The following is an 11,722-nucleotide window of genomic DNA, read 5'->3' on the forward strand; positions in this document are numbered from 1 at the left end:
TTCAAGCGATAACCTCATTTTTGATTGCAAGCACAGAGAGCGACTTGGCAAATACTTCCTTAGAACGTGCATTGGATACCACGGCGCCTCTCCATATAAGTTCGTATGGTGCTATTATTTAATAAAGGATTCAAAATCACCATAGAAAACCCCCAAAAGGGAAGAGTACAATAACTCCACTAGAAAAAAATCTTCCCAACCCCTTTCAAGGTGAATAGCAGCAGACAAAATGTACTAACTCAGGGGTAGGGAACTCTGGTCCTCGAGAGCCGTATTCCAGTTGGGTTTTCAGGATTTCCCCAATGAATATGCATGAGATCTATTTGCATGTACTGCTTTCAATGCATATTCATTGGGGAAATCCTGAAAACTAAACTAAACTAAACTAAACTAAACCTTGGGTTTATATACCGCACCATCTCCACGAATGCGGAGCTCGGCACGGTTTACAGGAAGAAGGATGAGAGAGGAACTACAGTGGAATACGACTGGAATACGGCTCTCGAGGACCGGAGTTCCCTATCCCTGTCCTAACTAGTCAATAAATCCCTGATTTAAATACTGTGGTTGAGGGGCAGGGCTGGGGGGTTGAACGGGGCGTGACTTGGGTGGAACAGAGCATGGCTGGGTGTAATGGGGTGGGCCTGGGGGCAGGGCCAAGGGTCCAGATTTTCATTTCTGAAAATCTGGTAACCTTGCTTAGTCTAGAGCAGTGGTTCCCAACCCTGTCCTTGAGGGCCACCAGACCAATCGGGTTTTCAGGCTAGCCCTAATGAATATGCATGAGAGAGATTTGCATATAATGGAAGTGACAGGCATGCAAAACTGCTTCATCCATATTCATTAGGGCTATCCTGAAAACCCGACTGGCCTAGTGGTCCTCCAGGACAGGGTTGGGAACCACTGTCCTAAATGACTACTTGTATTAGTTTCTATGTCTTTATTTTGGCCCTGTGGCTCTCCCTTTTCCTGTAGATTAAGAATTTGTGGCCTTTCCACCCCTTGACTTTTGTGGTTTGCCACTCCTTTGTTTTTAAGATTAAGAATGATAGAAATGCTTCAGAAGAATTGGTAACATTTTTTTATGATGGGTGATGACAGTGGATATTTGAAAGCAAAATCAAGAGGTGTTAGATTTGAACAGAGATGCAGAAATGTACTTTTCCTATTGTTTCTACTGGGGTATCTCTTCTCTTCATCCTGATGTTTCTGCCTCATCTTGGAAGAGCTTCTTAAGAGCTTCTTGGAGGGACACTGTGCACTTGCTTTGCCTCAGGCTTCCCACCAAGAAATAAATAAAGGGATTAACCGCACAGTTGACTGAGGAGCAGAGTTCTGTTATGAAATAGAAAGATACTTCTAGGGATTGTGCGGAGGCAACGTTGAAGTACAGCAAAAGTCCCAAAAGCTGCATAGGCACAACAGATATTAGAAAGACCACAACTGAAATCACCACAGCAATGTAGAGCCTAGGTGAGTGACAACATGTTGAGATCCTTTGGACTCTAAAAACAAGAGTGAGGCTGGATAGAATCATGAGTAAGATGATAACTAGGTACAGTATGGAGGTGAATATGTACACTGCTGTACATGATTCAGTGCCAGGCTGTGCATTATCTATGCCGTCGCAGATGAAATATTCCAATCCAGCCACCAGGCACGAGAACGCCCACAGCAGAGCAGACACAACGGCAGACTGGTGCTTTGGACGATGGTATTGGTACCAGATTGGGTAAAGAACAGAGAGGCAACGCTCCACGCTGATGGCTGTCAGAAGATAGATGCCGGCATTAAATCCAAATGTAGAAACAATTTGCAGTCTTCCAATATTAGACGTATCAGTGTGAGAAATGGGGACACCCTTTATTATACAGAACATGAAAACGAAGACAACGACGTTGACGACAAGATAGATGAAGTCAGCCACGGCCAAGTTCAAGATGTAGACGGTGCATTTGTTCCTCTTGATCTTGAAGCTGAGGAACCAGATGACTATCCCATTCCCCACCATGCCAAACAGGGCTATAATTAGAGAAAGCAAAACCATTGTGGTCATAATTTTCTTGCTGGGATATAAATAAGCACCGCCTCCTGTTCCATTAGACCTTTCTGGAATTATCGTGGTGGGAAACACAGTACTCGGTTCCTCCATGATTAGACCTCAGAAGTGTGGTGTAGCTTCTTCTCGCTCCCTCACTTTGACCTGCAAGAAAAAGGAAGTTAGGCCATAATTAGCTGTGACTGGCTGCACAGTGCAAGGACTATACAGTAATGAAATAAAACAGACTTGAACTGCTTGAGTTTAGCGCACAATAGAGGTCATAAAGTCAGTACGGAAGCTCATTCCAACCACTGTATAAAGTTACATTTTTCGACCTTCTAGACCAGAGCAAGAACCGATTCCTGCTGAGCTAGCCATCTATCTCCCACTGAATATCGCTGGATAGATGGCTATATGCTATTTAGTCAGTTGGGAGAGCAGAATATCGGCCTCTGAATAGAGAATAACAAGGGGAAAGAATTTGTCCTCATTCCCGCGGATAATCACAGGAAACCATCCCATATCATTCTTTAGTGTCTATCTCAACCTCAGTCCTTCTATACCAGCATCCTTTAGTGCAAGGCTTGAGGGTCAGTGGCTGGGCCCGTTCATGCTCTGATTCTTATGTGAGCCAAGTGTAGGATAATGAAGCCATTGTGACATCACTGATGATGTTGGCTCTTAGGCATGGGTGGAATGAGGCATTATGACATCACAATATCTGCTCTGGATATCAGAGACTGTCATTCCATTCTTTAGTGCAAGGCTTGAGGGTCAGTGGCTGGGCCCATTCTTACTCTGATTCTTCCCTCTCTCCTTAAAGAATGACACAGGGATGGTTGCCACAGTTAACTGCGCGGATGGGGACAAATTCTTTCCTCATGTCATTCTCTGTGCATCCCTCTTTTTCCATCTTTTATTGCAGTCCCTGTCATTTATTATTTGTTATTGTACACCACTCTGAAAGCTGTATATCAAGCCCTAATAACCTTGAAACTTACTTTTAACATTTGCCCACAGTCTTCTGCTGACCAGCCTGCATTTGCACCAATAGGGATGACATCCCATGTTTTTTTTTACATACACAGCCTGTAACGGTCATAATTTAGTGTCCACAGAATTATTATGTAATAGTATAATCAGGGCTTTTTTTTAGGGGGTACTCAGGGGTACAGGTACCTTTTCCATTGCATGCTAACATCGACCCACGGTCTCCAGATATTGACGAAAAAGCCCAGGCTCCGCACACCAAGTCTTCCTTTTCATAGTTTCTGGGATTGGGGCTATTGTAGGGCAGGCCCCTAGGCGATCATTCCGCCCCTGAAGCATGGCACCGGCTTAGAGAACAAACAGGAGAAACCGCCTTTGCACCAGTGAAAAGCAAGACACAACAACGAAGGTGACCAATTGGTGCTCAATCCCTTTTATTTTGCAGTAGACGCAACGCAATCGTGTTTCGGTCCAAATGGGCCTGCCTCACATTCCCATTGTGTTGACACTGAACCATGAAAAACACGCTCAAGTTAACAGTGTGTGCTTCTAACCGCACCAAAGTATAAGTGGAACCGTTACATAAGCGGCACAATATTTAAATACATAGTAACTCACTATTGCCAACTCACTGTTGGCTTGAGCATGTTTTTCATGGTTCAATGTCAACACAATGAATAATATGGGTATGTGAATCTGCACATCTTATCTATCACGATTAGATAACAAGACTCCCGAGGCAGGCCCATTTGTCGGGTCTATTGCAAAATAGAAGGGATTGAGCCCCAATTGGTCACCTTCGTTGTTACTTTTTCCAACAATAGGGCCTCAACTGAACAGCTTCGTCGATTTACTCTTCAATGATCTAATCTAATCTAATCTAGTATTTGTGAGTGGCGCATACCTAAACAGGCTCTAGGCCAGTGGTCCCCAACCCTGTCCTGGAGGACCACCAGGCCAATTGGGTTTTCAGGCTAGCCCTAATGAATATGCATGAGAGAGATTTGCATATAATGGAACTGAGAGGCATGCAAATCTGCTCCATGCATATTCATTAGCGCTAGCCTGAAAACCCGATTGGCCTAGTGGTCCTCCAGGATAGGGTTGGGAACCACTGTTCTAGGCGACTTGAGGAAAGGACTAGGCTGGACTCTCGAATAGTTCTACAACTGTCGAAATGTAACCAAAATTATTGTCGCGACTATTCTGTTCTTAAATTGATTGTGAACGTCAAATTGTAACCCAGAGATCTCAAAGTCCCTCCTCGAGGGCCGCAATCCAGTCGGGCTTTCAGGATTTCCCCCATGAATAGGCATGAGATCTATTAGCCTACAACGAAAGCAGCGCATGCAAATAGATCTCATGCATATTCACTGGGGAAATCCTGAAAACCCGACTGGATTGCGGCCCTCGAGGAGGGACTTTGACACCCCTGGATTAAATTATGGGCTAGAGATTCCGAGAATTGTTCCCATAGATCAGGGATGTCAAAGTCCCTCCTCGAGGGCCGCAATCCAGTCGGGCTTTCAGGATTTCCCCCATGAATAGGCATGAGATCTATTAGCCTACAACGAAAGCAGCGCATGCAAATAGATCTCATGCATATTCACTGGGGAAATCCTGAAAACCCGACTGGATTGCGGCCCTCGAGGAGGGACTTTGACACCCCTGGATTAAATTATGGGCTAGAGATTCCGAGAATTGTTCCCATAGATCAGGGATGTCAAAGTCCCTCCTCGAGGGCCGCAATCCAGTCGGGCTTTCAGGATTTCCCCCATGAATAGGCATGAGATCTATTAGCCTACAACGAAAGCAGCGCATGCAAATAGATCTCATGCATATTCACTGGGGAAATCCTGAAAACCCGACTGGATTGCGGCCCTCGAGGAGGGACTTTGACACCCCTGGATTAAATTATGGGCTAGAGATTCCGAGAATTGTTCCCATAGATCAGGGATGTCAAAGTCCCTCCTCGAGGGCCGCAATCCAGTCGGGCTTTCAGGATTTCCCCCATGAATAGGCATGAGATCTATTAGCCTACAACGAAAGCAGCGCATGCAAATAGATCTCATGCATATTCACTGGGGAAATCCTGAAAACCCGACTGGATTGCGGCCCTCGAGGAGGGACTTTGACACCCCTGGATTAAATTATGGGCTAGAGATTCCGAGAATTGTTCCCATAGATCAGGGATGTCAAAGTCCCTCCTCGAGGGCCGCAATCCAGTCGGGCTTTCAGGATTTCCCCCATGAATAGGCATGAGATCTATTAGCCTACAACGAAAGCAGCGCATGCAAATAGATCTCATGCATATTCACTGGGGAAATCCTGAAAACCCGACTGGATTGCGGCCCTCGAGGAGGGACTTTGAGATCCCTGTTGTAACCTGTTCTGAGCTTCTGGGAAAACGGGATAAAAATCAAAATGAATTAATTAATACATTTGAGTACCAACATCATTTTTGCTAGGAAAAAAGCGCTGATTGCAATACATATTTTAACAGCATTGAGTGCGCTGTCGGAAGCCCACAACGCGATCGTTCCAACTTTGTTTCAATTAAGAAAGAGTGATCATGTGACAGAGCGCTATCATTGTATTGGTTGAAATTAGAACACCAAATTCTTAATAAATTATTGGTCATGGTGTATCTTTTGTATTCACAATAAGGCACCGAAGCACTTGATGGACAGCATTCTGCCATACGAGCCGCAGCGCCTGTTGCGCTCGGCGACTGATGATGACCTACAGATTCCGACAGTGAAACAGCTGCGGCTAGAGCTGGCATGTTTTCGTGTGTGGGTCGTCGAGAGTGGAATAAGCTTCCGGGATATTTACGACAGCAAACAAATTTGAGTAGTTTTAAGAACATGTTGAAGGAACATCTTTTCTGTCAGATGAAATATGGGACTGGATTTACAGTTTTTTGATGCGAGGCGCTGGTAGCCTCTTTGTAATTTTAGGAGGTTTTATATTATCATTATTATGTTTTATTGATGTTCTATCTGTTGTAGTGTATGTGCTTTTGCTTATGTATGTACTTTATTGGGACCCGCCTTGGGAAAGGCGGGGTATAAATAAAGAAATACAGATACAAAACCTTAGTGATTGAACTTATGTCTCATTACAGTGCAGTATTCAAAACCCTCAAAACTAAAGAACCGGCTTTCCTCGACAAAAATCTTATACCTTATGAATCTAATAGATCCTTAAGATTCTCTGGACAACATCTGCTCTGGATTCCTTCTCTAAAAATAATAAATACCCGTAGATCAGTGGTCTCAAACTCGTAGCCCAGGGGGCCACATGCTGCCCACCAGGTACTATTTTGAGGCCTTCGATATGTTTATCCTTATCCTAATCACAAAAGTAAAATAAAACCGTTTCTTGATCATATCTCTCTTTAGCTATAAATGGCAATATTATTATTAAGACTTAGCCAAAAGGAAAGATTTATAAACTATAAAGAGTTTTACCGCACACAAAATTTTCATTTCTTTAATAGGACATTAACTATTTTTTTTCTGAGGCCCTCCAAGAACCTACAAATCCAAAATGTGGCCCTGCAAAGGGTTTGAGTTGGAGACCACTGGCCTATAGGAAGAGGAGATGCAAATGTTAAGAGCCTTAGCCAGTAGGGAGAGGAGGAGATAGTGGATGCTGTGGATGGCCATCGTGTTACTATGTTTCTATAATCATAAAGTTCTATGACATCACAATGCAGGTGTAAAGAGCCTTAGCCAATAGGGAAAGGAAATGCAAATGTTAAGAGCCTTAGCCAATAGGGAGAGGAGGAAATAGTGCATGTTGCAGATGGGCTGACTGGATGTTTCTATAACTATAAAGTTCTATGACATCACAATGCAGGTGTAAAGAGCCTTAGCCTATAGCAGTGGTCTCAAACTCGCGGCCCGCCAGGTCCTATTTTGAGGCCCTCGATATGTTTATCATAATCACAAAAGTAAAATAAAACCGTTTCTTGATCATATGTCTCTTTAGCTATAAATGACAATATTATTATTATTAAGACTTAGCCAAAAGGAAAGATTTATAAAGTTGTCATTTCTTTAATAAGACATTATTTTTTTCTGCGTCCCTCCAAGTACCTCCAAATCCAAAATGCGGCCCTGCAAAGGGTTGGAGTTTGAGACCACTGGCCTAGATCAACAATATTCTCAGTTACTGCACCTACGCTTTGGAATGCATTACCTGCTCATCTTCGGGCAGAGCAAAATTTAAGGTTTCTTTGACAAAGGTGCGCTAGCGGTTTTAGCGCTAAAATGCCACGCGCGCTAGCCGCCACTGCCTCCTTTTAAGCAGGCGATAATTTTTCAGCTAGCGCACGCTATAGTGCGCGTTAATCTTGTGCGTGAGCTAAAAACGCTTGTGCACCTCAGTAAAAGGAGCCCTTAGACAAATTTAAAGGAGCTTTAAAAAGCTTCCTATTCACTGAAGCTTTTGACTACATAGAAACATAGAGTATGACGGCAGATAAGGGCCGGCGGCCCAACAAGTCTGCCCACTCAAGAACCCTCCCTCAAGAAATCTGCCCACTCTAGAATCCCCTCTCCCACTAAATATATATCTAGCTGTAAACAGCACTGATCCCTAGTAACTGTTCATATTGTATCATCCTATAACTTAGTATAACATCCTGTATCTGATTGTAAACATCCTGTAACTGTACTCTTGTTAATATCTTGAACCTTACTGTAATCACCCCAGTACCCACTCACCTTGTACTTTCCTGTATCTTACTGTAAACATCCTGTAACTGTCCTCTTGTTACTATCTTGTACCCTTTGTAAACACCCCAGTACCCTGTACTTCACTGTAAACATACTGTAACTGTTTATCGTGTTAATATTTCGTACCTTATTGTATCACCCAGTACCTGCTCACTTTGTATTATCCTGTATCCTTCTGTTAACACTGTACTCTCTCTAGACACGACTTCACTGTAAACCGCTTCGAACTTAGGGTATAGCGGTATATAAGAAATAAAATTATTATTATTATTATTATTATTAATAAAATCCATCTTTTAAGCATAGCTCTGTAGCAACCCCATGTGTTTGTTCCATCATCTCTTGAAGTCGAGCACGTTGCTGGCCTCGACTTGACCAGTTGGCACGTAGAAGTTGGAACGTTGAAGTTGGCACGTTGAAGTTGGCACATTGCTGGCCACTTGGCGTGGAAGACCATTCCATCGATCAATCACCCTTTTGGTGAAGAAGTATTTCCTGGTGTCACCGTGAAATCTCCCCCCTTTAAGTTTTAGCGGATGCCCTCTTGTCGCCGTGGGACCCTTGAGAAAAAAGATTTCTTCCTCCACTCCAGTGCGGCCCGTGATGTATTTGAATGTTTCTATCATGTCCCCCCCTTTCTCTGTGCTCTTCCCACTATCCCACTATTCTTTTCTTAGTGGTCCTTTTGGTTTTCTCCCATATACGTTCTCTTTCCTGGATGTATTGTAGTTCTCCCCCTCTCCTGCTCGTTCTTAGTACGTTTATTTTGTTTTTGTCTGAGTAAAATTGGTCTGTTTATCGTCGCTGTTTTTAATTTTGTTCTTACCCCTATTGTACTGTTATAAAACGCCATTTGATAAGCGTTCAGTCAAATTTATAATAAACATGGCAACTTGGCAATACAAACTTCAGTGGTGACGAAACACATCTCAAACCTGTTGCTCTGGAAAAGTTACTGTAGACCTGCGTCTCTCAAACTGGGTGCCACGAGAGATTCCAGAATTTTCCTTTACTTTTAAAAATGCCCTTCATAAGTATACACTAGGGGCTCCTTTTATGGAGGTGCGCTAGCCGAAAAACTACCGCCTGCTCAAGATGAGGCGGTAGCAGCTAGCGCACACTATTCCACGCGTTAAGGCCCTAACGCGCCTTCGTAAAAGGAGCCCTAGAATAGATGACGTGTACTGTATGTTGCGCACGCAAGAATTTGTCAGTGTTACGGGCAGCTGCGTGCGTAAGGATACAACCGCCCAGACGAGCATCCTTCTTTGAAGTGATTGGTCCTTGAAAACAATCAACCAGTCATTTTTTTTTTTTTAATACAGTAAACTAAACTAAACCTTAGGTTTGTATACCGCATTATCTCCATAAAGATAGAGCTTGGCACAGTTTACAGATAAATTCAATGAAGGAAGGACATAATAAGAAATTAGAGGTTATGAAGAGGATAGCTAGCTTTACATTTTAAATACGTTTACGTTTTGGAGAAAAGCCAGGTTTTCAGATGCTTTCGGAATAATTGGAATGAGCCTAGATTCCGCAGCGGGACAGGGAGGTTATTCCAGAGCTCAGTGAATTTGAAGAAAAGGGATTTCCCTAATTTACCTGCTTACATAATGCCTTTTAATGAGAAAGAGAGAGAGAGAGAGAGAGGAAAAAAAGAGGAAGAGAGAGAAAAAAAGAGAGGAAGAGAAAAAAGAGAGAGAGGAAGAGAGAAAAAAAGAGAGAGAAGAAGAGAAAATAGACTAAACTAAACCTTAAGTTTGAATACCGCATCATCTCCATAAAGATAGAGCTCGGCACGGTTTACAGGTAATTCAATAAATGAGGGAAGGACATGATAAGAAATTAAAGGTTATGAAGAGGATAGCTAGCTTTACATTTTAAATAGATAACTTTATGTTTTGGAGAAAAGCCAGGTTTTCAGATGCTTTCTGAATAATTGGAATGAGCCTAGGTTCCGCAGCGGGGCAGGGAGGTTGTTCCAAAGCTCAGTGAATTGGAAGAAAAGGGATTTCCCTAATTTACCTGCATACATGATGCCTTTTAATGAGAAAGTGAGAGAGAAAAAAAAGAGAGAGAGGAAGAGAAAGAGAGAAAAGAGAAAAAAGAGGAAGAGAGAGAAAAAAAGAGAGGAAGAGAAAATAGACTAAACTAAACCTTAAGTTTGTATACCGCATCATCTCCATAAAGATAGAGCTCGGCACGGTTTACAGGTAATTCAATAAATGAGGGAAGGACATGATAAGAAATTAAAGGTTATGAAGAGGATAGCTAGCTTTACGTTTTAAATAGATAGCTTTACATTTTGGAGAAAAGCCAGGTTTTCAGATGCTTTCAGAATAATTGGAATGAGCCTAGATTCCGCAGCGGGACAGGGAGGTTATTCCAGAGCTCAGTGAATTTGAAGAAAAGGGATTTCCCTAATTTACCTGCATACATAACGCCTTTTAACGAGGGGAAAGATAGTTTGAGTATGTGGGCGGATCTGGTAGTGTCGGGTCTCAAAGAATTCCAGGATAGAGGGATTAGGGGAGGAAGAATGCAATGTAGGATCTTGAAAATTAGGCAGGTCCATTTAAAGTGAATCCTAGAAATCACCGGAAGCCAGTGAAGTTTTGACAGAAGTGGGGAAACATGGTCAAATTTGCTTTTTGCAAAGATCAACCTAGGCGCAGTGTTCTGGATCCGCTGAAGTCTTTCAAGATTTTTCTTGGTTAGACTTAGATAGATGGAATTACAATAGTCCAGTCTGGAAAGAATGATTGATTGTACAAGGACAGCAAAATGTTGTTGGCGGAAGCAGGATCTCACTTTCCTCAACATGTGAAGACTAAAAAAACATAACAGTAGTTATCGTAACGTGAGCAACAAAGCAACCAAGCCTTTGCATCTTATCTTTGCGAAATTGGATTTTCAGCTCTGACAGAAATTAAATTTAAAAAAAGAGAATGACTGCAGATGGTGAATGAGGAAATGCACGTTTGCTTGTTGACTAGCGAGCTGTGTTTTGCACTCAAAAAATGGCACATCCATAGCATTGATTAGCAATTCTATTCTATCTGCTTTAGTTTCACCGGTGTTACAATTACCCATACATAGCTTAAAGAACTTGAAATAAATAACGCTCAGGCTTCATTTTTTGTTGGTTTTGCAATTTGATCATTTCAATTATAATGTGCTGCTCTGTTTAGTGTGCACGAGCAAAATAGGTCTGAGAGACACTGCTATCGACCAACAATCTCTGGCAACCACTTATCATACTAAGAGTTTGCTTTCAACTGTAAGACATACGGTGCTCCCTCAGGCATCAGAAGACAGACTTCTCGAACAGTCGTATGAACAACAGGGGTTAACACTCAGTAGCTACACGCCTGACTCTATGAGGGGCGAGACTTTTATTCTTAACTAGCTGATCACCTGGCGTTGCCCGAATATTTATTTATCCCAATCTTCTGTATCGATAGACCTGTACTCAGTGATTACGCCTGGTAAAACAGGAAGTATTTGACTGTTTATTTCGTGGACATCTTCATTTTTAGCAGCAAGAATGTCCCTCTCTATGGGGCTGAATTTGGACTTAAACGTCATTGGGAGTGTCAGTATTAATCTCAGAGAGCCTGAAAACTATGGGTTTAGACAGCAATATCTGTCTTTTTCGATAATTTTTACGTCACCCCCTCTTCCCACACCCACAGTATTTTTTCCCAGATAGTAAGTCATATGTATACCAAGCGTGGTTATATACTAATGTTTTCACAGCTCTAATTAAATATTAATTACAATAATTAATTAAATTAAATTATAGTGAAGTGCTCAGACCTTATAACCTGAAATATAGTGATGTCACTAAATTGAGGTTAACAAGGGGACCATCATCGCCTTCACCTGTCCCCTAACCACCCTTGTTGAACAAATGCCACTATCAGATAATCTCAGTATACTT

At 42.4% G+C, this 11,722-nt stretch overlaps 1 protein-coding gene across 1 annotated transcript; it reads right to left on the reverse strand.

Annotated features, from left to right (window-relative positions):
- Positions 1 to 900: 900 nt before the first annotated feature.
- Positions 901 to 2,192, reverse strand: LOC117348070 (mas-related G-protein coupled receptor member H-like). Its single transcript, XM_033919726.1, has one exon. It carries the CDS (start codon positions 2,150 to 2,152, stop codon positions 1,196 to 1,198), a length of 957 nt encoding a protein of 318 aa, XP_033775617.1. The 5' UTR covers positions 2,153 to 2,192; the 3' UTR covers positions 901 to 1,195.
- Positions 2,193 to 11,722: the final 9,530 nt, after the last annotated feature.

The sequence above is a fragment of the Geotrypetes seraphini genome, chromosome 14 (genome assembly GCF_902459505.1).
Source record: "Geotrypetes seraphini chromosome 14, aGeoSer1.1, whole genome shotgun sequence".
NCBI lineage: Eukaryota > Metazoa > Chordata > Amphibia > Gymnophiona > Dermophiidae > Geotrypetes > Geotrypetes seraphini.

Coding starts and splice junctions, on each gene's coding strand:
- LOC117348070 (XM_033919726.1), bottom strand. CDS start 2,152: ATGGAGGAACCGAGTACTGTGTTTCCCACCACGATAATTCCAGAAAGG.